This window comes from Neoarius graeffei, chromosome 8 (genome assembly GCF_027579695.1).
Source record: "Neoarius graeffei isolate fNeoGra1 chromosome 8, fNeoGra1.pri, whole genome shotgun sequence".
NCBI lineage: Eukaryota > Metazoa > Chordata > Actinopteri > Siluriformes > Ariidae > Neoarius > Neoarius graeffei.
Window position 1 is genome coordinate 11,239,650 of NC_083576.1, and position 26,824 is coordinate 11,266,473.

The window sequence follows — 26,824 nt, forward strand, 5'->3', positions numbered from 1 at the left end:
CTCACTATGGTGATGGGGGGGGAAACACACAACAGTCTGTCACTTTTTAACAAGCTGAATTAAGCATGCACAGACGCGCAGCTTGACGTGCTCACGGAATCGGACCGGAACTTGACCGACGGGTGGATTTGTTTTATTTATTTATATATTTATTAATTTATTTATTTCCCCCCCTTTCTTTCTTTCTTTCTTTCTTTCGTTTTAACGCGTCGTGAGAGCCGGAGATCCTGAACAGGGTGTCAGAAGGAGGGAAACGCATTTCATGCATGCTTTGTGCAGAAGAAAATAAGCGCACCGGGACGGTTTTTACGCGCGTCAGGGCCGAGTAGAGGTGCGCCGCGGCTGCAGGGTTTGTCTGTTTTTCTTTCCCTTTTTTCTTTCTGTGAGATCGGATCGGGCCGGGGAGAGAGCAGTGAGGCCCCGGGGACGCAGCAGGCCGTGTCCCGGGGAAAGAGCCTTCACGCGGGGCCCGGCTGAGACGCACACACTGCGCCGATTTCCCGGATTTTCACGCGCTTTTCGGTTTTTCCATCTGAGACAATGGCGTCATACGTGGACAACAGCTTTCGGCAGGCGGTGATGCTCAACCCAGCCGAGAGGACGCAACAGGTCAGGGGCATTAATCATAATCATAATCATATCCAAATACACACACACACAGAGCAAATGCATGTCGGGTGAATTGCCATAATATAGAACACCTAATAATTTATTATTTCATAGGGTGGATTAATCTAAAATTGTGCATAAGATGTCCTATGTTTACCCTGTGTGTGTTGACACTATACAAACACATAGGCTATGCACTATATTCCACGAGTGAGCGAAGTGAATGAGCCCCCCCCCCCCCCCCCCCCCCAACATGATCAGATTTCGCACCACCGTGTAATCATCTTCTTTATATTACATAAACACATCCAAAGCAAGTTAATCAAAAGAAATTTAATTTTGAGCCGGTTCACCATTTTGACATGCCTCCAGTTTGAGGAAAACACTGGGAGTGACATCACTGGAGTGAAATATTCTAGATTGGTACACAGTCATGGGTCAGCAGGGTGAAGACCAGCGGGCTGAGCACACAGCCTTGTGGGGCCCCTGTGCTCAGCATGATGGTTCTGGAGGTGTTACTGCCGACCCGGATATTCCGTGGCCTCCTTGTAAGAAAGTCCAGCACCCGGTTACAAATGCCCCTTTTCCACCAAATCAGTTCCAGGGCTGGTTCGGGGCTGGTGCTGGCTCACAACTCGTTCAACTTGCGAGCCAGCTGAGAACCAGTTTGCTTTTCCATAGCTCGCGGTGCTAAGGGGAGCCACGTCATTACGTCGCTGTATACGTCAGTTACGTCACTGCGTTTGCATAAACCTTGGCGCGAACATCGAAGCAACAACAACAGGGAGAAGAAGAAGCAGCAACAACAACAACAACAATAATGGATGACTTCGCGTTTGTATAGCTGCTGCTTCTCGTCGCTTAAAAATGGCGACCTTTCATGGCCTTGCTATTGTTGTCGGTCTTAACAACTTCGCCCCCCCGCTGACGTAAGCGGTTCTTTCCTCTGGTCCAGCAAAGAGTTGGTGCTAGCCTGGAACCGGTTTTTCTGGCCCCAGAGCCAGTTCTTTGTCAGTGGAAACAGAAAACCCGGTTCCAAACTAAGCACTGGCCCCGAACCAGCCCTGGAACTGATTTGGTGGAAAAGGGGCAAAAGAGAGGTGTTGAGGCCCAAATGTCCGAGTTTTTGTATTAGCTGCTGGGGAATGATTGTGTTGAACGCTGAACTGTAACCCAATATTTTATATATATACTTTTTCGATGGAATAAAAGCATGTTCTATGCATTTCTAGCGGGTTCCGGTCAGCTACAGTATTGTTAGCATGTCGCTTATCCTGTGTGCACTCTACCCAATGGAGAATTAGTGTTCAATATGGTTTACGATATTGCATGGGGGGCGGCACGGTGGTGTAGTGGTTAGTACTGTCGCCTCACAGCAAGCGGTTCGAGCCCAGCAGCCGACGACAGCCTTTCTGTGTGGAGTTTACATGTTCTCCCCATGTCCACGTGGGTTTCCTCCGGGTGCTTTGGTTTCCCCACAGTCCAAAGACATGCAGGTTAGGTTAACTGGTGGCTCCAAATTGACCGTAGGTGTGAATGTGAGTGTGAATGGTTGTTTGTCTTTATGTGTCAGCCCTGTGATGACCTGGCGACTTGTCCAGGGTGTACCCCGCCTTTCGCCCATAGTCAGATGGGATAGGCTCCAGCTTGCCTGCGACCCTGTAGAACAGGATAAGCAGCTAGAGATAATGGATGGATGGGTGGATATTGCATGGTTATCAAGACAGCATGACGTCACACGTCAGAGATGTAAAACTTCCGCGCTAGCGAGCGACCAGCCCTGTCTCCAAAATCGCTCCCTACTCACTATATAGGGAACTATATATAGCGAGGACGCCATTTTGTAGCGCTGTCCGAAACCTTAGTGAGGATTATTTACACCCTATATAGTGCACTCAAAGTATCCCACAATGCATCAAGAAAAGTAGTGTACAACGATGGTCACTAACCAAAGCAATATATCCCATCATGCATTACGGTCGCACTGAAAGAAATCAAACTAAAAGTCTCAAATTTGATTTAATAAAATGCAGCGGCAAAGAAGAAAGTATTCAGCCTTGATTTTAAAAAAAAAACCTTAAAGATGCAACTACTTTGTATTTATTAATGTGGGAAATACGCTCAGATTTAAATACATGCATGTATTTATTATTTTGAAACCCACCAGCCGACTGATCTGGCACGTTTTAATTGTGCGACAGTAATGATGTAAATACAGTACCAGCACGACGGACTAGTGTCCGAAAGCGTTTTTTCATTTTACCTATGAGCTCGCTATATAGTCCTCTATATAGTAATGTAGGGAGTAGTGAACGAGTGAGCGAGTTCAGACACAGAGTGGGACAATTTGTGAACAAATATGGCCACCAGGTTTGTTTCGTTAAATACCGAAGATTTTGAAAGAGAACGATGCGTTGAACACCCGAAAGGAACGTGTATGGGTAATAATACTGTATTGGCTGGCTTTTTTTTCATGGTATATCAGATATATTCTATTCAGCTAGCATATAGCACTCAACACCAGTTAATATTATTTAATTACGTCAATCAATGTCCTGGATGTAGTTTGTATGAAAAATGCGAGTGGTGTATATGCCAGTCAAACATTCGTGTCTATATAATAAATGAATGTGTATGTGTGCACGCAGTGTTAGTTTTAAAGTCCAGGTGCATGACAAAGGAAATACACAATGCAATATACATATAGATTTCAGAGATACCTGCACACATTTGTATTTCTTTTCTTTTCTTTAATATACTGGCAGTGTTGGGCACGTTACTTTCAAAAAGTAATTAGTTATAGTTACTAGTTACTTTTCCCAAAAAGTAACTGAGTTAGTAACGGAGTTACTTTGTCATTAAAGTAACTAATTACCAGGGAAAGTAATTATTCCGTTACATTTTGTTACCCCCCCCCCCCCCCCCCAAAAAAAAAAAAAAAAATTCAATTAGTGTAATCATAATAAAAGTGAATGTTAAATGTGTTTAATGACTGAAATGGACACTTAACAGAATCAATCAGTAACGTTATCTACACTATACTAATATTTTTGTGGGACAATGTGAGAAGACATCTATCAAATTTAATATATTTTTGTAGTTCTTAAAATTGTTACTAATTACTGGCCACTGATGAGGACAAACGCTTTGTTCCTCGACATAATGTGCATTGCACGTACACATTTTTGCCTTTTATTTCAAGTAATGAAAAGTAATGGCTGTATTTCCAGTTTGAAAGCGCAGTGTTGGGCTGACCGCTCGCCATCGCTGTCTTCTGATTGAAAGAGTGCGCAGTAGTGCAGTAGGCGTGGCCTACCTACTAGGGCTGTAACGATACACCCAACTCACGATTCGATTCGTATCGCGATTTTTGACCCACGATTCGATACGCCCACGATTTTTTAAAAATGTTTTTTTAAAGTAGTAAATTTGACTTATTAACATTTACTTACTTACATTAACTATTTAATAACAAATAATTCAGACCACTGCAGAGAATGAGTAATATGTATGCAAAAATGAACAAATGTATATCCAAAGATTGTTTTATTTCTCAAAATAATACTGTTGAGCCGGAAGCTCTGGTTTTTTCGGTTCTGAAAAAGTCATTTTTCCAAATGGTGTAAATCCGTTATGATTTTTTTTGGGGGGGGGTGGCTCTCTCACTGTCTCACTCTCATAGGGCCAATGATTTTCTGTGATCGCGGAAAACGGATGGAAATTCCGGAATTTTTATGGTGAAACATTGCTCGCGTGTCAAAATGTAACTGCCGCAGAAGGCTTCCGCCCAAGCAGACATGCCTTCAGTGTTGCCAAATATTGCTAACGTTTTCCACCCCAAAATATGTTCAAAACCAGCCAAAAAGCACCTAAACCTGCCCAATCTGGCAACACTGCATGCCTTTCCGGTCAAGTGATTGTGATTGGCTTGTGGCACACCTAGCCAGCCAATGAGCTGCTTGTTTACAGATTCGCTCCCCGCGTCGCAACCAGAATGGCGACCGCTTAAAAGAAATGAATGCTCTGCCAGTGGCGAGTGTGGACGTTGCGTGACTCGCCGAAGATTGTCGCAGGTCGGCGAAAAAACGACTTACTAATAGATATAAAAAAATAAAAGTAATTTAAGTAAGTTTAAAATGTAATTTAAATAAAAAGTAAAGTATTCATAAATTGAAGTTTGGAAGCGCCTCTGTTTTTGGGCTGAGGAGAAGTTTGAAAGGGTGTACCGCGATTCTGCCTTCTTGTATCGCGATACGGATCGTGGCTCTGCGTATCGCGATTTCGATTTCGATACGCATATCGTTACAGCCCTACTACCTACGTATGTTGTCCAAATCTACTCTGATTGGCTTACTGTGCCGTTGTCTCGCGTCTCCCCGCCCCACACTAAAGCAGAGGAAAGAAAGGCTGAACGAGCAGCGTGCCAGATGAGAACAGCTTTAATAAAGTAACGCATAGTATTTTATTGTAAGTAACGGGAACGGCGTTATAACGATGTAAAAAGTAATTAGTTAGATTACTCGTTACTAAAAAAAGTAACGCCGTTTATTTCTAACGCTGTTATTCCCATCGCTGTATACTGGTCACACTTTCTACGCTTCCTATACACTTTACATCCTGCAATTCAACAACATAGACATCGCTGTCTGTTCTACTGAGGCGGCTGCAGGATGTGATGTAGCAGCCTGTACGAGGCTATAGCCCATTTCAAACTGCCACACAATTTCATTCCAATCCTGAGTCTGTATACACTGCAACACTGGGCGACTGTGCTGCAACCAGTTAAGGACAAAATACAGAAATATTGAAGTGTGAAATCAGAGTGCGAATTACCCCACCATAATTGGGGGGGTACCATCATGGTCCACTATCATATCAATCGGTGTCAGTAACTCAACACAATAACTCTGAACAATAATTTTTAATGTCATTAAGAAGCATGACAAACCATACAGTACTACCACAGAAGAAAAACAGCAGTACAACCTGATAACCTTCTTTGTCAGAACAAACTGGGTATCAACACTACAAATGAGTCACATACAGTATATACACACATGCAGAACAGTCCTGCTGAATGTCTTGCTCTCTTTCGTCCTGCTGTGCCTCTCCTGTCTGCTGGGAACCCATTTTCTTTATTCACATGAACAGTGTATAAAACCTAACTGCACCTACACTTGTACTGTAATTGTCTGTAGATCTTCGGGCCCGTTTACACGAGGACGCTGTCGGGTAAAAACGACTAAATATTTTATCGGAAGTGCCTTTCGTCTACACGGGGACGGCGTTTCCGAGGCTGAAAAACGGAAAAAATTGAAAACGCCTTCCAGAGTGGATAAGTTAAAAACAGCCCCCGTTGCATATCCGTCTAAACTACCCAATACGCGAAACTCTGCTCGGATCTGCTCACGTCGGGTACGCGTTTACGTCATACATATGTCATATACTGTACATGCCAGCCCGGGAAGTAAGAAAGTAAGTAAAAAAGTAAGAGCATGTCTGATTACATCGATCCAACGGACCTTCAAGCTGCTCTGGCAGCTTTAATAAACGTCCAGGAGTCCTTCGAACATCTATACCGAATCTGCACATATACCGTTAATGAACAGAGGCGGGTATAGTATGCTCTTACTTTTTTACTTACTTTCTTACTTACCATAGCCAGAGTAGTCAAAGTTTTCGCGGCGCAGATGTGCAGGAAGACGTTGCGCATGCGTGCAGACATAGCGGAGGTCTTTCACAGCACCACCTAGCCGCCTGGCATGCACATCCAATTGAATTCCACACATTTATGCGTCACCGTCATGCGACAGAAAGAACAAGATCGCGGATACAAGCGGCTGAAATGAGTTTCCTTCGCAGGGTGGCTGGGCGCTCCCTTAGAGATAGGGTGAGAAGCACAGTCACTCGGGAGGAGCTCGGAGTAGAGCCGCTGCTCCTCCACATCGAGAGGAACCAGCTGAGGTGGCTCGGGCATCTTTTTCGGATGCCTCCTGGACGCCTCCCTGGGGAGGTGTTCCAGGCATGTCCCCCCGGGAGGAGGCCCCGGGGAAGACCCAGGACACGCTGGAGGGACTATGTCTCTCGGCTGGCCTGGGAACGCCTCGGTGTTCTTCCCGAGGAGCTGGCCGAGGTGTCTGGGGAAAGGGAAGTTTGGGCTTCCATGCTTAGACTGCTGCCTCCGCGACCCGGTCCTGGATAAGCGGAAGAAGACGAGACGAGACATTTATGCGTCACCGTATAGACTAGGGTTGGGCGGTATTACGGTAAGAAGGTATCCCGAGGTATCCAAAAGTACCAATGGTATCGGTCTCATTACCGTCATTTTAAAAAAATATATAATATCTAAATAAATATGGAGTACATGAGGTCATAATATAAAATAATAAATTGAAGATCATCCTGAATAACTGTGTGATCGTATTTTCACTAATTCTATCAATTTCCTAAAGAAGTTCTCATCGCGTGCAGGGTTGTTTATGTCGTTACCATGGCAACCCTGCGTGACATTTGGAGTCTGACAGAAAGCTTCGCAAGAGACTGAGACCGGGGGTGTCATGGCTAAGGCACCGTACCATAAATCCGGGGACCCGGGTTTGATTCCGACCCGAGGTTATTTCCCGATCCCGTCTCTCTCTCCCCCGCTCATTTCCTGTCTCTCTATACTGTCCTATCTAAAAAAAAAAAAGAGACTGAGACCGCGGTTGAAAGATGGCAAGTCAAGATAACGAGTTAGTGGCAAAAAAAAATACAACATTTTGGTTTCAAACGAAAAATCTAATATGTCCCCTAAGGCACACCATAGCCTGGGGTACTCCACTTCCACGAGATCTCTCCAATGAGTTGTGTTTTGAGTAGGTTACATGAGTAACAACAAGGTAAAATAATATAACGTATGACATTTGGGATGTGGGTAATAAACGTTTAAAATGTCATCTACTGAAGAAACGGAAGAAAACATCGTAGCGTAAACTGTTAGGTTTCTGGTGGGAATTAGCAATGCGCTTGCTATCTTTGTTGGGTGTGTTAAACCGTATGGATTTAAGTGGAATAATTGTAAGGAGTTATGTGATCAAGACAACGTTTTAAGCAAGGTAAGGCCATTTGATTATTAATTTCCCCGCCATGGCATGACGTGGGCCCATATGATTTTGCCTTGTGCAGCTATCACGCATTTGAATTAGGTTCGCCTCATTTGCGCTGAAGAATATGGTTTATCGCGCAGTCTAAACGGACTTGGGTGTTGGTTGATTCTTTTTCTTTTTTTTATTTCCCATGCTTGAAAGGGTATGATCCTGCTCATCGTGTACTTTTTTTTGATGGAGTAGGTGAAATAGTGCTGCAAATGGCGTTTCAACGCAGACATGTGTAAACGACAGTTGAATGCTATTTTCAAGATGAAGGAAGAGTTGCGTGATGCTTTGAAATATCTCTTAATCCATTCATCAATGCACAAAATTCGCTTTGCTGCTTAATCCATACCACAATGCACACAATTCGCTATGCTGCTTTTAAATAGTACATTTGAGGTATAGGCGCACGTTACACAGTAGGCCGAAACAAAATATTATTTTTTTCTCGGTAATACCGTATACCCCGGGAAAACACAGAGACAGTTTAAAGGTATCAAAATTTGGATACCGCCCAACCCTAGTATAGACGCAGATTTCCTCCTTGAAAACGGTCGTGTAGACGCGGAAAAAAGTGAGAACGAAAACGGACTTTGGCGTTTTTGTTTCAGACCGTCCCCGTGTAAAGTGGGCCTTAGTGCTAATCTCTTTTAGCACCAAAAAAATGCCTGATGTTTGGCCCTTTTCTTTGCCTCATGTTTGGCCTACTGTCTCTGTGAATAAAATCAAACAGGGTACTCAGATGAAACTATTAATATCTTAAAAATAATAAAAAAAGGAATGTAAGTAAAAACAATAGAAAATAAATACTAGCATATGTACTAGGCTATTTTGCCTAGGCTAGCCTACTACCTGGCTCTTTTTATGTTGCCCCCAGAGGTTCTGATTGTAATTTTAGCTAGGCCTACATCAGAACTTCTTGTGCCTAATCACACACACAGGATGGGCCTATGTCTCTCATCTCATCTCATTATCTCTAGCCGCTTTATCCTGTTCTACAGGGTTGCAGGCAAGCTGGAGCCTATCCCAGCTGACTACGGGCGAAAGGCGGGGTACACCCTGGACAAGTTGCCAGGTCATCACAGGGCTGACACATAGACACAGACAACCATTCACACTCACATTCACACCTACGGTCAATTTAGAGTCACCAGTTAACCTAACCTGCATGTCTTTGGACTGTGGGGGAAACCGGAGCACCCGGAGGAAACCCACGCGGACACGAGGAGAACATGCAAACTCCACACAGAAAGGCCCTCGCCGGCCACGGGGCTCGAACCCGGACCTTCTTGCTGTGAGGCGACAGCGCTAACCACTACACCACCGTGCCGCCAGGATGGGCCTATGTGCCAAATGAATTTCAGAAGGGCACAATTTATTCATGATAAAATGAGAATGGAAACATATGGAGTTCTTCTCCTTTGAAATGAGAATCGTTTCTATACCACACTGTAATAAGCTTGATTTAAATAGAGACTTGGCTTATCTTGCTAACTAGCGTTAACGTCCGTCCACTGTAGCCTTCTGGCCTCAGTGGGTAAGTAATTCAACGTATAAAGACGTGACATGAGCTGAAAGAAGAACAGATCACTTTAATAAATGAAGGTTGTAAAATAACATTTTCAACAGGCTAAAAATTGGTTAGCAACTAACATTACCAATGCACATCTTCTGCTGCAAACGATAGACTGTATAAATTGCTGCAAACCCATGGACTGTATCTGATGAATCAACTGAATACGGTGTGGACTAGAAGCTGTTGCTTCTAGCGCGTTCTAGCGCTGCGGTGACTAAAAATGGTACGGTCCACAATAGGGGTGTCTGTCTGAAATCGATTTACATTAAAATGTTCCGACAATAACGCTACGTTCACACTGCAAGGCTTAATGCTCAATTCCGATTTTTTTGTGAAATCCGATTTTTTTGTGAGGTCGTTCATATTAACAAATATATGCGACTTGTATGTGATCCTCAGTATGAATGAAAAGCGACCTAAAAGTGTTCCGCATGCGCATTGCAGGATACGACGACGTCACACGCAGTGAGCATGGCCAGTGTTTACGGAAGTAAAACCGCCCGGTTGCGGTATGACCCATCCAATCTAGCTTGAATAGCTGCATCCCCCCAAATGGAAATCAGCTCCCTAACCTCTGCGTCCTTCCATTGAGAAGATTCAGAACCTTCACAGCCCGAAGCGTCCCTCGCACTGATGTCATGTGCAGGGGCGCAGATACGTTTTTTGAACTGGGGGGGACAAAAAACTGGGGGGGACAAAGCTGCCAGCAAACCAACCCCAACCCCGATATGCCTGTCAAACTTGTTGTTAGTAACCATAGCAACCAAGCTCGAGCTCACAACCTGTGCAGTCTGCGCAGCTCAACCAACCGAATATCAGTCTTTGTTTTGTTTTATGTGAGTTGTTGCAGCTATGTATACACTGCTGTGCACCTCAATAAACCGAATGGTAATTAGTCTTTTGATTTTTCCGTGAGGTTTGCCTTATGCAAAGAAAGACAGCATAGACGTTTTTTCCTCCCTATAAGTGGGGGGGACCGAACGAGGTGAATTTAAATATGACTCGTCCCACCCTCTATCTGCACCCGTGATTATGCGCCATGTTGTTGTAACTTTTTTTGAGAGACCCGCCGCCTACTTCAGCGCAGAATAGTGACGTTTGTGGCTTGTTGATGACGTGTAAGTCGGATGAATGCGACCTGGCGGTTCAGACTGAAGTCGCATATGAAAAGAGCGGATAGGAATCGGAATTAGCACCACATATCCAACCGGCCTGGGTCGGATTTGAAAAAATCGGATCTGTGTCGTTCATATTGTCAATAAAAGATCGGATACAGGTCACATATGGGCGAAAAGATCGGATTTGAGTCACTTCAGCCTGCAGTGTGAACGTAGCCTTAGAATGCCGAATGGGAGTTGGTTTTAATTATATATTCCTTTTCACAATATCAGAAAAAATATCGGACCCCCCCAAAACTTATATTTTTGTCTCTTTGGGGGGTACTGGGTCTTCATTGGGGGGTATAGTACCCCCCCAGTACCCCCTGTAATTCGAACTATGTGTGAAATGGCAACATGTTCGCGGTTTGAGTGACGACATTGCATGGCATGCCACAGGACGTGCAGTGTTGTCGAACCCATTTGGGTTCTTGTGTTCGCCAGATATAGCCTTTTAATAGGCTGCCTGAAGGATGGTTTCTCCGACATCATTATGCGGAATGTTTTCACACTGCATGAGATGATTAAAGTACATTTCATGTCACACATTCAACAGCCTCTTTTCCTCTTCCAGACCAAATACTAGAACTGTGTTAATGGATTTTTTTTAACCTCATTAACATTTTAATTGGTTTATTTTTAAGTGTGTCTAGTTGCATCGACTGTCATGGTGAGGTGGCTCACCGATATGGACAACAATAGATAGGCTTGATCAATACCAATTAAAGGACAGTTGTGGGGATGGGGGAGGCAGCATGTGAGCTGCTTTGTCAGGAGCTATACACCACAGACTTGTATAAAATGGGTATTTATTGGATGTACAGTAGCATGCAAAAGTTTGGGCACCCTTACTGAAAATGTCTGTTCCTGTGAATAGTTAAATGAGCAGAAGATGAACTGATCACCAAAAGGCGTAAAGGTAAAGACGACACATTTCTTTTCAGCGTTTTCTGCAAGATTTGTGTATTATTTTTGCTTTGTACAATTGGAGAATGAAAAAAGAAAAGGAACACCATGCACCCCAATACATTTGAGTTCTCAGGTAACTTTTTACCAAAGTTCCAGACCTTAATTAGCTTATTGAGCTGTGGCTTGTTGAAATTCTTCGTTAGGAAAGGTCAGATGATGCAGATTTCAAAGCTGTATAAATTCTCTGACTCCTCAAACTTGTCCCTAAAATCAACAGGCTCCTCTAAGCAACTCCGTCGCATTCTGAATAATAAAATAATTGATGCTGTCAAAGCAGGAGAAGGCTACAAGAACGTAGCAAAGTGTTTTTAGGTAGCCGTTTCCTCAGATCATAATGTTATTAAGAAATGGCAGTTAACAGAAACAGTGGAAATCAAGGTGAGGTCTGGAAGATGAAGAAAACTTTCTGAAAGAACTGCTCGTTGGATTGCTAGAAAGGCAGATAAAAACCCCTGTTTGACTGCAAAAGACCTTCAGAAAGATTTAGCAGACCCTGGAGTGGTGGTGCACTGTTCTACTATGCAGCGACACCTGAACAAATATGACCTTCATGGGAGAGTCATCAGAAGAAAACCGTTCCTGCGTCCTAGCCACAAAATTCAGTGTCTGAAGTTTGTAAATGAACATCTAAATAAGCCTGATGCATTTTGGAAACAAGTCCTGTGGACTGATGAAATCAAAATAGAACTTTTTGGCCACAATGTGCAAAGGTATGTTTGGAGAAAAAAGGGTGCCGAGTTCCAGGAAAAGAACACCTCTCCAACTCTGAAGCAAGGGTGTGGACCGATCATGCTTTGGGGTTGTGTTGCAGCCAGTGGCACAGGGCACATTTCATTGGTCAAGGGAAGCATGGATTCGAATAAATACCATCAAACTCTGGAAGCAAACATCACACCATCTGTAAAAAAGTTGAAGTTAAAAAGAGGATGGGTCCTACAATAAGACGATGATCCAAAACACACCTCAAAATCTACAATGGAATACCTCAAGAGGCACAAGCTGAAGGTTTTGCCCTGGCCCTCACAGTCCCCTGACCTAAACATCATTGAAAATCTGTGGATAGATCTCAGAAGAGCAGTGCATGCAAGACAGCCCAAGAAACTTGTAGAACTGGAAGCCTTTTGCAAGGACGAATGTGTGAAAATCCCCCAGGTAAGAACTGAGATTATTATCTGGCTACAAAAAGTGTTTACAAGCTGTGATGCTTGCCAAAGGGGGAGTTACTAGGTACTAACCATGCAGGGTGCCCAAACTTTTGCTTCGGGCCCTTTTCCTTTTTTGTCTATTTGAAAATGTAAAAGGTGAAAATAAAAAAAATTGTTTTAGCTTAAAATATAAAGGGAATGAGTCATCTTTAACTTTATGCCTTTTGGAGATCATTTCATCTTCAACTTGCTTAATTGTTCACAGTAACAGCAGTTTTGACCAGGGGTGCCCAAACTTTCGGATACCACTATAAGCATTGCATATAAATGCTCTTGTGTATATCCGTCTAGTCAAATATCGGTACTGACAATACAGAGATTATGATTGGCGTTTTAATGCAGAAGATCAGGCTCAAGCTGTAAACTTTTATTGAGTAGATCTTATCAGCTGCAAAATAATTTGTAAAGATGGGTAAAAAAAAAAGTTGGAAAGCCACATTACAATTATTGGCATCCTGGCATTATATTACAGCACTGAATCTTCTCATGATGAGAAGCGAGAGTACTCTTCAATTCTGATTCTCTCCAGATCAACCAAGGTCTTGGAATCATTCCAGAACTCTCTCACGCCACAAGTTTTCACACAATTTAGGTTCGAGAACTGAGATGGCCATGATCCTGATTCCATGGTCATTTAAGCATTTTGGTGTGGATGTTTGGGGTTGTCATGCTGGAACGTCGAATCACGAGCTTCTCAGCAGACGCACCCATGATGTCCAATGCCTTGGTCTTTGGATGCACCAACACTTAAGAGTGGGGTTTTAGTGCTTTTTTTTTTTTAGAGCCGTTCTCCTTTTTGGTCTCCTCTGACAGTAGAGCCTGATTCTAGTAAACTTGATCTGCTTGTGTTTGTGGTTGGATAACAGAAAAGGCATTCTTCTGGCACACCTTCTAAATAGTTTGTTAGCACGGAGGTGATGCCTGTTTGGAGATAAGGAGGCTTGGTGACCTCAAAATGTTCTTCTAATTTGATTAATTGTATGAAAAATGTCCAACCTTTCTAAAAAAGGTAACGTGTAGCCAATTGCACAGGGGAATTGAGTACCATTCTTCTTCCATCCATTATCCTTAGCAGCTTATCCTGTGCAGGATCGCAGGCAAGCTGGAGCCTATCCCAGCTGACTATGGGCGAGATACACCCTGGACAAGTTGCCAGATCATCGCAGGGCTGATACATAGAGACAAACAACCATTCACATTCACACCTACGGTCAATTTAGAGTCACCAGTTAACCTAACCTGCATGTCTTTGGACTGTGGGGGAAACCGGAGCACCCGGAGGAAACCCACGTGGACACGGGGAGAACATGTAAACTCCACACAGAAAGGCCCCCCATCAGCCCTGGGCTCGAACCCAGGACCTTCTTGCTGTGAGGCGACAGTGCTAACCACTACACCACTGTGCTGCCCCATTCTTCTTGGTTGTCTATATCCTTATAATAGAACATCACGACATGATGGCGTATTATCTCATCTCATTATCTCTAGCCGCTTTATCCTTCTACAGGGTCGCAGGCAAGCTGGAGCCTATCCCAGCTGACTATGGGCGAGAGGTGGGGTACATCCTGGACAAGTTGCCAGATCATCGCAGGGCCGATACATAGAGACAAACAACCATTCACATTCACACCTACGGTCAATTTAGAGTCACCAGTTAACCTAACCTGCATGTCTTTGGACTGTGGGGGAAACCGGAGCACCCGGAGGAAACCCACGCGGACACGGGGAGAACATGCAAACTCCGCACAGAAAGGGCCTCGCCGGCCACGGGGCTCGAACCCGGACCTTCTTGCTGTGAGGCGACAGCGTTAACCACTACACCACCGTGCCGCCCATTATTATTATTATTATTATTATTATTATTATTATTATTATTATATGGAAATGTAATATGAACACATGGTATGGGTGATGGATAGAAATGGCTGGAAATGTCTCAAGATTTTGATGATGGTCATGGGAAAGCAGGGGTTCACAAGTGATACATTCATTAGCTAGCCCATTGGGAACGTGGATGCTCCAAGTGGAAGCCCTTGCTCCATGTTTTGGTTGTTTTTGGACAGCTAATTAGCTAGTTAAGTACATTATTATACTGCCAGAAATAGGGGTACAGTAGGAGTCCATTTCTGTCCCCTAAGGTACAATCTACACTTGCGTACCCCCTAGGACTCATTATTGGACTTCAAGGTAACTGTGTACCTTTTTAGGGTTTAAAAAGGTACACATGTTCCCAATCAGTATATACATAAATGGTACAAATAAGCACATTAGAAGGTACTGCCTCAGTGACAAGCCATTGTACCCTGATAGCCCCTATATCCTTATCCTCATCTGATAAAGATTTAATGTAGCAGATTTACAAGAATCCACCAAGCAGTTAGTGAACTTTTCGGCTACGAGATGTGGTGTTCTTGTATTGCAAGTAAAAATATTATTTGAGTCTGGATAGCATCTTTATTTTTGGTTGTTATGTTATGAAATGTGCTTTATTCTTTTTTTCCCCCCTTAATCTATGGTCACACCATAACTTGCGATGCTTTGTGATGGGTTATTGATGAAAATGAGGCGTTTGATGGCGATGCTTTCCCGAACTTCGGGAAGTATTCCCAAACCCATCTGCGAGTATTTGCTACTTAGTTTGCCAATGAAAACATCGCCACCAAATTTCAATGCATACGCTGAAAATTTTCGTAACGTTTTTGGCCACTCACGAGGAGGAGACGTACCAAAAAATGACTCGCGAAGCTCAGAGAACATTCGCCATGCAAACTCACAACTGGTGGCGATGCTACCAAGTTTTCATCGCCAAGTATTCACAAACCCATAGCGAGCTGGAGTATGACCAGGGCCTTGGTCAAAACAGACCTTTCTGAAACAGTTGGTCCTCTGGTTAGCTCATGTGGCCATAAGGCTGATGGGCTATTGCCATGGCGTGGCATCTGTCATCCTCAATTCAGTTAAATCGTATCTCATCCTTCAATTCGCCACGGATTTCCATTCTGATTGTTTTGTTTGAAAGAAGTTATCACTCTGCACAAAACCTGGTCGTTGTTTTGTCAACTTTTTTTTTTTGCTAACGAGTTACTAATTAGGCCAAATTAATGAATTTTCCGGGCGGCGCGGTGGTGTAGTGGTTAGCGCTGTCGCCTCACAGCAAGAAGGTCCTGGGTTCGAGCCCCGGGGCTGGCGAGGGCCTTTCTGTGTGGAGTTTGCATGTTCTCCCCGTGTCCGCGTGGGTTTCCTCCGGGTGCTCCGGTTTCCCCCACAGTCCAAAGACATGCAGGTTAGGTTAACTGGTGACTCTAAATTGACCGTAGGTGTGAGTGTGAATGGTTGTCTGTGTCTATGTGTCAGCCCTGTGATGACCTGGCGACTTGTCCAGGGTGTACCCTGCCTTTCGCCCGTAGTCAGCTGGGATAGGCTCCAGCTTGCCCGCGACCCTGTAGAAGGATAAAGCGGCTAGAGATAATGAGATGAGATGAGATAATGAATTTTCCAAGCTTCTCACTAGAATTGTATCTCCTCTCTCATTTCTCATCCCATTCCAGTTCTGATTGATGTTTTGGGTCGAGCTTTCCTTGAGGGACAAAACTTGGTTGCTTTTTTGTTGATTTGCCTGTTGTAAACAATTTGTTTACAACTTTGTTCATTTTCAGTTAAATCGTATCTCCTCCCTCAGTTCTCAATTGATTTCAGTTCTGATTGTTTCGTTTCAAAGAACTAGTCCTTCTGCACAACACTTGGTCGTTGTTTTGTCAAATTTTTGCTAACGAACGGCTAATTAGGTCACCTTAACGAGTTTTCGGACTTCTCGTTAGAATTGTATCTCCTCTCGGAGTTCTCCCCCGATTTCAGTTCTGATCGATGTTTTGGGTCGATCTTCCCTCGTGGAACAAAATTTGGTTGTTTGTTTGTTGATTTTCTTGTTGTAAGCACTTTGTTTGCAACGCTGTTTATTTTCAGTTCAATCGTGTCCCCTCCCTCCTTCAGTTCTCAATGGATTTTGGTTCTGATTGTTTGTTTTATTTGAAAGAACTAGACCTTCTGCACAAAACTTGGTCATTGTATTGTCAATTTTTTGCTAACAAATTCATAATTAGGTCAACTTAACACATTTTCTTCTGACTCGAATTGTATCTCCTCTCTGAGTTATCATGCGAATCCAGTTCTGATCGATGTTTTGGGTCGATCTTCCCTTGGCGAACAAAATGCAGTCCTTTTGTTGATTTTCCTGTCGTAAATTATTTGTCATGGAGGTTGGTCCTCGCTCACATTTCAGTTCTGTTTGATGTTTCGGTTGTCATGGTTGTTTTGATGGCAGGCCTGATGAGCAGCTACGTCCTTGACGTTCTGGTGGCCTTAGCACTTTTCCTGCTGCGTATATAAAAGCTTGTTGCAGAACGAGACCTGATTCAATGCAGGATAGTGATAACTCTATGCAAAGTAGTGCGTTATCTCTACATGGCTTTAACAAGCACGACATTACAGTAGCTCAGTGTGGTTTTCATTAATGAACGCAGTGGCGGTGCTGAAATTTCAGCACAGCTGAGTTTTCCAGAAATTACACGATATCCTGCGTCCGCGCTCTCTGACTGATGGAGTCATGCTGCTGTGCTCAGGCTTGGCCAGAATTCATCAGTCTTGCCATTTCAGCTTAAGGCCTGCTTCTGGACTCGGATCATCAGAAGTCTTTAAACGCCACAGCAAACTCTCTTATTTGCTGTGTGTGTGAGATGCATGATGTAATCAGTTAACGGAGACCTTGCTAAAGTGTAAAGTCTGAAGTATTGGGATTGAATTAATGGAGCTGGCAGCCTCCTTACTGCAGCATACAGTCCTTTCAGCTGGCATTAATGCACCACATGTTGGTGATGGATTGAAACATTTTGAATGTGCTAATCTTGCAGGCTGCTCTGGGAAATGGTGGGAGGCTGTGAAAAGCTTTCAGAAAGGCCTTCGGTTGCTTTTAGGAGCTTTACAGGATGTTTCAGAAGGCAGACGTGTGTCCAGAGGGTCAGTGACATTAAACAGAGACCGAATGTCTGTTTTGACCCGGACGAGTCCGTAGGTCATTGAAATGGTGGCGTCCCATCTGGGTTAAAAATAACAGTTGGCACCAAGAGACCGTATTTTGGTCTACGAGGTCAGAAGTTCTGGACTGTATGGATGCAGAGGTGATGAGTTTGTCCTTCTGGACAGATGGTGGCTTTTATGTCTTAAGCAGGAAAAGGAAATGCATAGGAAAGGGCTAAGTGGCAGGGAAATAAACAGGGTGTTATTTTAGAAATTTGCTTCCCGATCCTATTTCCCTCATTGTTGGGCATTAGTTTTGTTTTCTTTCCTTTTTTTTTTTAGGTGCTTATCAGCTGAGACCATTTCAGGTCACTGTGCTATTCTAGTTGGCCCATTGCAGTCATTTTTATCTGTCAGCCAACACACAAAACTGCTTCGGTATCGGCTGTTAAAAACGCTGCTGCAGGCTGTCATCTGGTGGCTTTCGTTTATCTTAACACGCCGATTCTGGAGGCGCTGTGATTCTAGCGTTTCCAGTAAGCTAGTGATTTTCATTATCGCTCGCAGGGCCTTTGTGTTATTTCTGAGCGCGTGCATACGTCCGTAACCCTCAATCTCACTCCTCCTTGTAAATGGAGTCACATGTTGTTTTGTGTTGAGTGAGTGTCAAATGTTGAACGTGTAGCCAGTACCCTGAAAGAAGTGGTTTTACACACGGATACACACTGACTCATCTTGTACACAATGGAGTAATCCGACCTTCCCGAGAGCACTAAGGCCTGAGGCCTTCCTTCATGAGTTCATGTCAGAAATTGTGCTTTTCTTTCCTAATTATTTTCTTTTAGTGACCTGTGCGGCGTTCTGGCTGTTCACCGCGGTTATATCACTGTTTATTATGATTGCATTTGATGTTTTCATTGGGTTTAAAAAACATGCCCGCGTGCGAATAGCTGTGGTTGGTTGGAATTCATGAGGAACGTCTGAAACGTGTTATGGAAATCGTTTGAATTTGAGTGTTACGGTGCGGTCATTACTCAGGAGTATGAATGGAATGCGTTGTGTTACTGGCTTTTGTAACTTTGTAGTAGAGTAATCCCAAGAGTTACGCTCAGTTAAGCATGTACAAAATAACTAAAGTCAACAGTACAACACACAGGCACATCAGCTTTCAAGTTTTTTTTTTGGAAACGTTATTAAAATGTTAATACTCTCGTGCCAGTTAACTCTAAACATTCCAAGTATTTCTATATTGTTGGAATTGGGAATCGCTGTGTTTGGAATAGGGATGTTAACCGATGACCGTTTGACCGGTGGTTGACCGAATCAACGTCAACCGGTTAATTTTTTTTGGTTGTCGGTGAAAAAAAAAAAAAAATCGTTTTGAAGCTGCCGATTTTAGAGCGGAGAACCTGGAATTCTGGTGTTGTAAACGCTTGGGGCATGCCATGCGGTGTAAAGACGACAGCTGACAAATCAGAAACACCCATTCAGTCATGTCCCGCCCCAGTTGAACACAGCTGCCACTCGGCGAAAGAAAAAAGTGTAGACACAGGCTTTTTAGCTTACAAATTACTATTCTGTTTTTTTTTTTTTAATTATTATTAGAAGGCACATGGAGTTTAGTCCTGCCTTGGCCAGTGCATTCTGAAAGTATGTTTCGGTCTGTAGCCAACAATGCATGTTATTGCAGATCATATCTCTCCACACAAACTAAAGGCACAGATGCCGACTTTTTCACGGCTTTTTCATGGACTGTAACGGCATTTGCTTATGTAGTAATTTTAATACAGAATTTACTCTGATGAAATTATTCAGACACTAACGCCCCCCCTAAAAAAAAAATCGGATCTGCACGAGCCGTGAAAAAGGCATAGGTTAACCGACTTTAACCGGCTAATGAGGCTCGGTGGTCGGTCAAGATTTTTTTTAGTTTTCGCCATCCCTAGTTTGGAAGTTATTGGGTTGTTTCTCTCTCTGCCGTCTTTCTGTCTGTTCAATTCGTCACGCGTTAGATTAAATCATGGGTTATGTGATATAATAACAGTATATGAAGATGCTTTAAAACAATTTTCACAGTACAAAGCAGTGGACAAATCATAAATGTGTTGGGTTGGCCACCAGGCAAGTGGAATCTCCAGTGTGCTCCAGTGTCCTGTATTTTGCACTGCAAAAAATGGCCTTTCAAAAATAAGAAATAAAAGATTAAAACAAAGCATATTTGCTTGAATCAGGTGAAAAAAATCTGCCAATGGAACTAGTCAAATTTGACTTGGTAAGATTTCTTAAAGTAAGATGGAAAATCTAACCTGTTTTTAGATGAAATAATTCCAAAATAAGATTGGGGAACTTATTATGCGAGATCTGATTAACTCAAAATAGTTCTTATAACAAGATCATACTTCTTACATTTAGCCATTCAAGTCATTTTTATTTATTTCATTTTAAGGGTATTTCACTTAAATTCATGACAAAGTCTTAGCAGTAAAAACTGAATTTAAGATAAATATACTAATATTAGGATTGTTAAATTCTACAACTAAGCATTGCTAGCTTAAAAGATTCTCCTTTTGTGACCTGTAATTAGTAAAATACTCTAGATATGAGACCAGAGACTATCTTGAATCAAGTTGACGACACGTGTAGCATTGCAGCAAGTTTATTTTTTTTCCCATTTCAACATTCAAACATTAAAACATCTCTTAAGATTCCACTTCCCCAGGACCTCAGGCACCAAAAAGTAAAAAAAAGTCTACGCATTTTGACTTACAGTGCTTACACAACGCCAAAGCAACAGTGCATTTTGGGGGCACTGACTATAGAGATCTTGCAGTCACGTGACCAGAAAGTACACAGCCGCCATCTTGTCAGTAAAAAACACAGCTGAATACTGCTGCACTCGTGTACAGAATGGATCAATTTCAACCGACAGACTACACGGCTCATTTTTCTAATGAACAGATAACTAGATATATGTCTAAAATAAACGATCTACAGATTAGTGACCCTTATGGCTTACCGGACGGAGTTTTCACGACCGTGTCAGTGGATGTTGAACTGGCAGCGGAATACCCAGACGTGTATAATTACCTCATCAACTTTCCCTCGCTGTTCAGTGAAAGTGCTTATAAATCTCTGGACAGTTATCTTTACAGAAATTCAGGATTTGTCAGCCCCCCTCAGATGTGGCATCTTGTAAACAAGAAAATAACAATCCTCATTGGACGGGTAAGTCACTTAAGTATTATCTAGTATAGCACTGACCAGCCGATTATAGAATAGAATAGAATAAGGTAATTCCAGCTGTAATTCCAAATCGTCCGTCTTGTTTACCATGGATCTGGCGTTGGAGAGGTAGAGGCTTAGCAGTGGAGATTTGAGTGGCTGTTTTCTGAGCTTAGTCAACAGGCCAGCTCTGCCTGCAGCCTCGCTTTTGCTTCCGCTCCCGGCGCCGCCTCCTTCGCCTGCCAGACCCGATAACAATCCACGGAGACCCCGCTGGTCTCGCTATCTCGTCCGGAATGTTGTGCATACGATGGAAATCGCTACAAACCGTCATTTTCTGCTGGAAACCAATGTCCAGTAAGTCCATACAGTTGTAGTGGATATTGAAGTCTGATACAGACGAACAACACGCAAAAATACACACAAAAAACATAACAAACGTGCACAGGTAGGGAGAGGTTGTAGCCGCAGCCGTTGTAGTAGAATTGTATATAGTAGGGTTTTCCAGAAGAAAAGGTAGAAGTAGAACTAGAAGTAGAAGGCGGAAATATGGCGTTTCACCGACAAGATGGCGTCTGTCACAATCTGGATCGGCTGTGACGTCACATGCAAGTGCTCCATTCATGCGTACGAGGGGTTTACAAGATCAGGCACAAAAAAAAAAAAAAACACTGAACTTAACTCACAGCATTCCAAAAAGACCTCACTAAAATGCCCTCCACTCACTCATAGCCTTTTTGAAGGCACTTGTCTGGTCTAGAGTCTGTACAGCATCTAGAAGGACCTCGCTCTGAATGACTGAGAAAACAGTCGCAGTAAACTTAGGATCTGTAAGGTGGAGTTGAATTGTAATGAAAGATTCAAAGATTTCAGTAAAGTTCATTTATTCCCAAAACAAGCATACTTTTTTTTTTCTTGAAACAAGATGAACCTCATTTGACAAATGTCCAAAATGTACTTAGGGGAGAGCGGGGTAAGATGAGCCAGGGGGTAAGATGAGCCACCCCCTGTTTCTAAGAAACAGTAAACAAATGTGACCATGTGACCACATTCAAAGGGGGCCGGGACCATTTACTTACACTTGTGGAGAGGAGCACCACATGTCAAACTAGGTGAGGGACATATTTATAAAAATGTGTTTTTGTGCTTTCTAAGTCAATTCCATGTTTGTCCACAGTGAAGATGATTTAGAGAAGACAAAAGTAGAATAATATTTAGACACATTAGGGTTAAGTTAGTGGCTTTCTATGCTATGATATGAATGCTAATAAAAATAATTTTGATTAGCCTAATCCCCTTTATTAGCATTTTTCTACAAAATGGTGGCCATGGGGTAAGACGAGCCATTAGATGTGGGGCAAGTTGAGCCACTGGCTCAACTTACCCCATTGGTGGCTGAGCTTACCCAATATGGATGACACTTAAGTTTTCACATTTACTGGTCATATATGACAACAACATATATATATATATATATATATATATATATATATATATATATATATATATATATATATATATGACATCAGATGAGGAAGACCAGTTGTTAGATGTGGGGGATTATGTTGTGGCAAAATACACGGGAAAGAAGAAAGTGCATTTCTTCATTGGCCAGATAATCAAATTGGATGTCTTCGAAATAGAGGCAAGATTTCTCAAAAGAAGCCGGTCATGCCATGGCTCTGCAAGAAAGCCAACCTTTGTCTTCAAAGAGAAAGATGAGGCTGTCCTGTCAAGACAGGATATTGTGAAAAAATTTCCCTGCCCCTTTACTGTTGGGGGGACAGCACGGAGGGAGAGGCAAATGGTGTTCCCTTGCCATTTGAACGCTTGGAACATTGAATAATGATGAAATGATTGAATGATTGATGGAATGATTGCTGCATGTTTTAGCAATGTTTTAACCTACTGAAAGAAATAAGATTTTTTTGGCACTGTTCTACTGTTTTAGTAATTTCTATAATATAGTATATCTCTCATTCCCTCTCTAACCATCCCTCTTTCTATCTATCTACGCATATCTCTCTCTCTATCCATCTATCTATCCCTCCCTATCTATCCCTATCTATCCCTCGTTCTATCACCTCTCTCTTCATCTCCCCTTCTCTATGCAACGGCCCTATCCCCCACTTGATTGACTTGACTTGATTCATTGATTGCATTTCTAATAATAAAAGTTGTTTACTTTGTTAACCTAACATGTTTTGTGTTGGCTCAATTTACCCCACACAGTGGCTCATCTTACCCCGTGCATGGGGTAAGTTGAGCCACTTGACATTTTTTTTTCAAGAGGTAATATCACTCTAACCATAAGAGCTTATCAATTATGTTTTGCTCAGATAGTAACAGTACACTTTGAAATTTGGTATGGTGTGTAGACTGGAAGCAAAAATGGCTTTAACATGTAGTTATGATGAAAAATGTAAAAAGTGGCTCATCTTACCCCACTCTCCCCTACTTGTTTTAAAAAAAACTTGTTTTATTTTCAAAGGTGCTCCAAATAAGTCTTTTTCAAGACATTTTGTCTATACAAGATTTTCAAGGTGGACTGTCTAAGGGCCCGTTTACACGAGGACGCTGTCGGGTAAAAATGACTAAATATTTTATCGGAAGTGCCTTTCGTCTACACGGGGACGGCGTTTCCGAGGCTGAAAAACGGAAAAAATTGAAAACGCCTTCCAGAGTGGATAAGTTAAAAACAGCCCCCGTTGCATATCCGTCTAAACTACCCAATACGCGAAACTCTGCTCGGATCTGCTCACGTCGGGTACGCGTTTACGTCATACATATGTCATATACTGTACATGCCAGCCCGGGAAGTAAGAAAGTAAGTAAAAAAGTAAGAGCATGTCTGATTACATCGATCCAACGGACCTTCAAGCTGCTCTGGCAGCTTTAATAAACGTCCAGGAGTCCTTCGAACATCTATACCGAATCTGCACATATACCGTTAATGAACAGAGGCGGGTATAGTATGCTCTTACTTTTTTACTTACTTTCTTACTTACCATAGCCAGAGTAGTCAAAGTTTTCGCAGCGCAGATGTGCAGATCAGACAAGACGGAAGACGTCGCGCATGCGTGCAGACATAGCGGAGGTCTTTCACAGCACCACCTAACTGCCTGGCATGCACATCCAATTGAATTCCACACATTTATGCGTCACCGTATAGACGCAGATTTCCTCCTTGAAAACGGTCGTGTAGACGCGGAAAAAAGTGAGAACGAAAACGGACTTTTGCGTTTTTGTTTCAGACCGTCCCCGTGTAAAGTGGACCTAAAAACTAGCCTTTCTAGCTACATGAGGTGTTGCTTGTTGGGCAATTATGTCTTATAATAAGGGTGGCTAGATGTTTTGACTTGAAAATAGACAAATAAACTTCCTAAGATTTTTATTTTTTGCAGTGTGGTAGCATGGTTTGGATCAGAAAACTAATTCACTTGGGTAAAATTTGGTAGCTAATGTAGTATCATGTAATGTAAGAGCATATAGCTAGTTAACCTGTGAAGTGAATTAATATAGTACATTCTGTTTGTGCCCTTGGTGGCCAAGGTTTCAGCTACTGCAAGTGGTGTTACCTTCTTGTATGACATGCAGATGATGATGATGATGATGATATTTGTCTGTTTATCTCATTATATGATGAGACTTCATGCATCTCATGCAAAAGACAATGAATTAGCGTTCACATTTTATTAGATCTTTTCAAGCTAGACGGCCTTTCGATTTCATAAAATCGCTGAAATTAAGTTCCTTCTGAAATTTGATCATTGTGATACATTTATTTCTGCAATATCTAAAAAACAAACAAACACAAAAAAAACCCCAGGCCATTCTGTGGCTGGGAAGTTATTTAATTTGAAGGGATTCCTTATCAAATAATGTGCATGAAATCGTTCGCGTCACGCAGTCAAGCAGACAGAGGAAGTCCGTGTGTGTGTGTATGCGCAGGTTTACCTCCTTCTTCTTCTTTTGGGTTTTACAGCAGCTGGCATCCACAGTGTTGCATTACTGCCATCTACAGGTTTCCCTTTGAGCGTGCACTGACAGTTCCATCATTCTGTCGCTAAACGAACAGCTGATCACACCGAGGTGCTCGCTGAGCGCCGATATTTATTAGTTTGATATTTCCTGCGTTTCATTTCCTTCGTATATAACATAACGTCTTCTCGCTTTCTTTCCGTTACTGTAGTCGGTCTTTCACGTTTCATTCGCACACTCACGTCCTCTGTTTTTCTCTCCTGTTTCAAATTTGTACTCCACAATGCCTTACGCGAACAGGGAAAGCCCACCACGTCATGCCTTGACGTAGTATCTTGAATTGGGCCATGGTGAAGCAGGAAAAAATAGTGGAGAATTTAAGGCCACGTGGCTCGAAATTCATTAATTGTCCTGTTAAAAAAAAAAAAATTGGAAGTCTGTGATTCGAATTTGGTCCACTAAACAAAAATAATTGGGTGTTGGGGGGGATCTTTTTATGACCTACAGTTGAAAAATCTGAAAGGCAGTCGACCTTTTAAAGGAAAAAAAAAATGATCCCACTGATGAATTAAATCTGACCATCAGGAATGTCATATTAATGTAAGAATGAAAAATTTGTTATAGTGTCTTAGGATTTTTACAATGTCATAGTTATTTGCTAAATTTAAAAAAAATTGCATTTATATTTGCAGTTACGGCTCAGAATGCCGATTTTCCTCGCAGTCGCTGTCCCTTTCATCTCATAACGACGACGTAATAAATATCGCTCTCAAAAATATCTTTCCAAAGTGGGTTCACGTAATTACTGTTGCAGTATCTTTCGGATTTTTGTCCAAATCCGTCATGTCGGTTGTTTTGTCGGGACTGTGTCTTTTACGTTTCTGGAAAGATTACTCTGTATTTTGCCTTCTATAAAAAGACTAATTAGAAATGACTCCAGGTGAAACACAATATAACCTACTGTATCACATCTGAATTAACATATTGGCAAAGATTCAATTCTATTCTGTGGGAAAAGAGGTTTTGAACTTTTTTCAGCATTATGTCATCTCTTCTGAACAATAAAATATAGATGTTTAAAAGGTATTGATTTCCTAGCATAGGTAATACATACACGCATTCAATTCAGTTTCATTTGGATAGCACTTTTAACAATGGGCGTTGTCACAAAGCAGCTTTACAGAAATGTATCAATTCCAGATATAAATTTTACAGATGGTACCAGTCAAAAGCTTTCGACGCACCTTCTGATTCAGTGTTTTTATTTTATTTATTTATTTATTTTTATTAATTAAGTCACTTCAGGTCTTAAAGTAATGATGGATGTCGTTTCTCTTTACTTAGCTGAGCGGTTCTTGATATAATATGATTTACTACAGTTGCATGCAGTATACTACAGGGCTATTTTTTTAGAGAGCATTTATTATTTACTGTTTGATCTCAAACACATTTAAGGCGGCAAGAAACTTGTCCACTAATTAATTTTTGCCGAGACACACCTGTTAATTGAAAAGCATTCCAGGTGACTACCTCATGAAGCTGGTTAAGACAATGCCAGTAGTGTGCAAAGCGTCATCAAGGTCAACGTTGGATACTTTGAAGAATCTAAAATATCAAATACTGTTTTTGTTTTTGTTTTTTTCCCCCAACACTTTTTTTTTTTTAATGTACCACATAATTCCATACATGTTCCAGATGTTACATCATCGTTTTGATGTATTCAGTATTGTTCTACAATGTAGAAAACAGTCAAAATACAGAAAAAATGATGAATGAGTAAAGTAGGGGGTACAAACTTTTGGCTGATCCTGTATATTTATTATAAAATGTATCCCTAATGAGAGAGCCAGAAGACGACGGTGGAAAGGAGGGAAAAAAACGTCCCGGAGATGAAATAAAGAAGAAACCTTGGGAGGAACCAGACTCAAAAGGGAACCCATCCTCATCTGTGTGACACCAGAT

General features: G+C 42.2%; 1 protein-coding gene across 6 annotated transcripts in view; it reads left to right on the forward strand.

Moving 5' to 3' along the window:
• The window catches only part of rapgef2b (Rap guanine nucleotide exchange factor 2b), a 306,645-nt gene continuing 279,821 nt past the window's right edge, over window positions 1-26,824 (forward strand). For all 6 annotated transcript variants that reach the window (XM_060927285.1, XM_060927286.1, XM_060927290.1 and 3 more), the window contains exon 1: window positions 1-609. In XM_060927285.1, coding sequence (XP_060783268.1) covers window positions 541-609 — 69 coding nt within the window. In that variant the 5' untranslated portion in view covers window positions 1-540. The remainder of the gene's footprint in view (window positions 610-26,824) is intronic.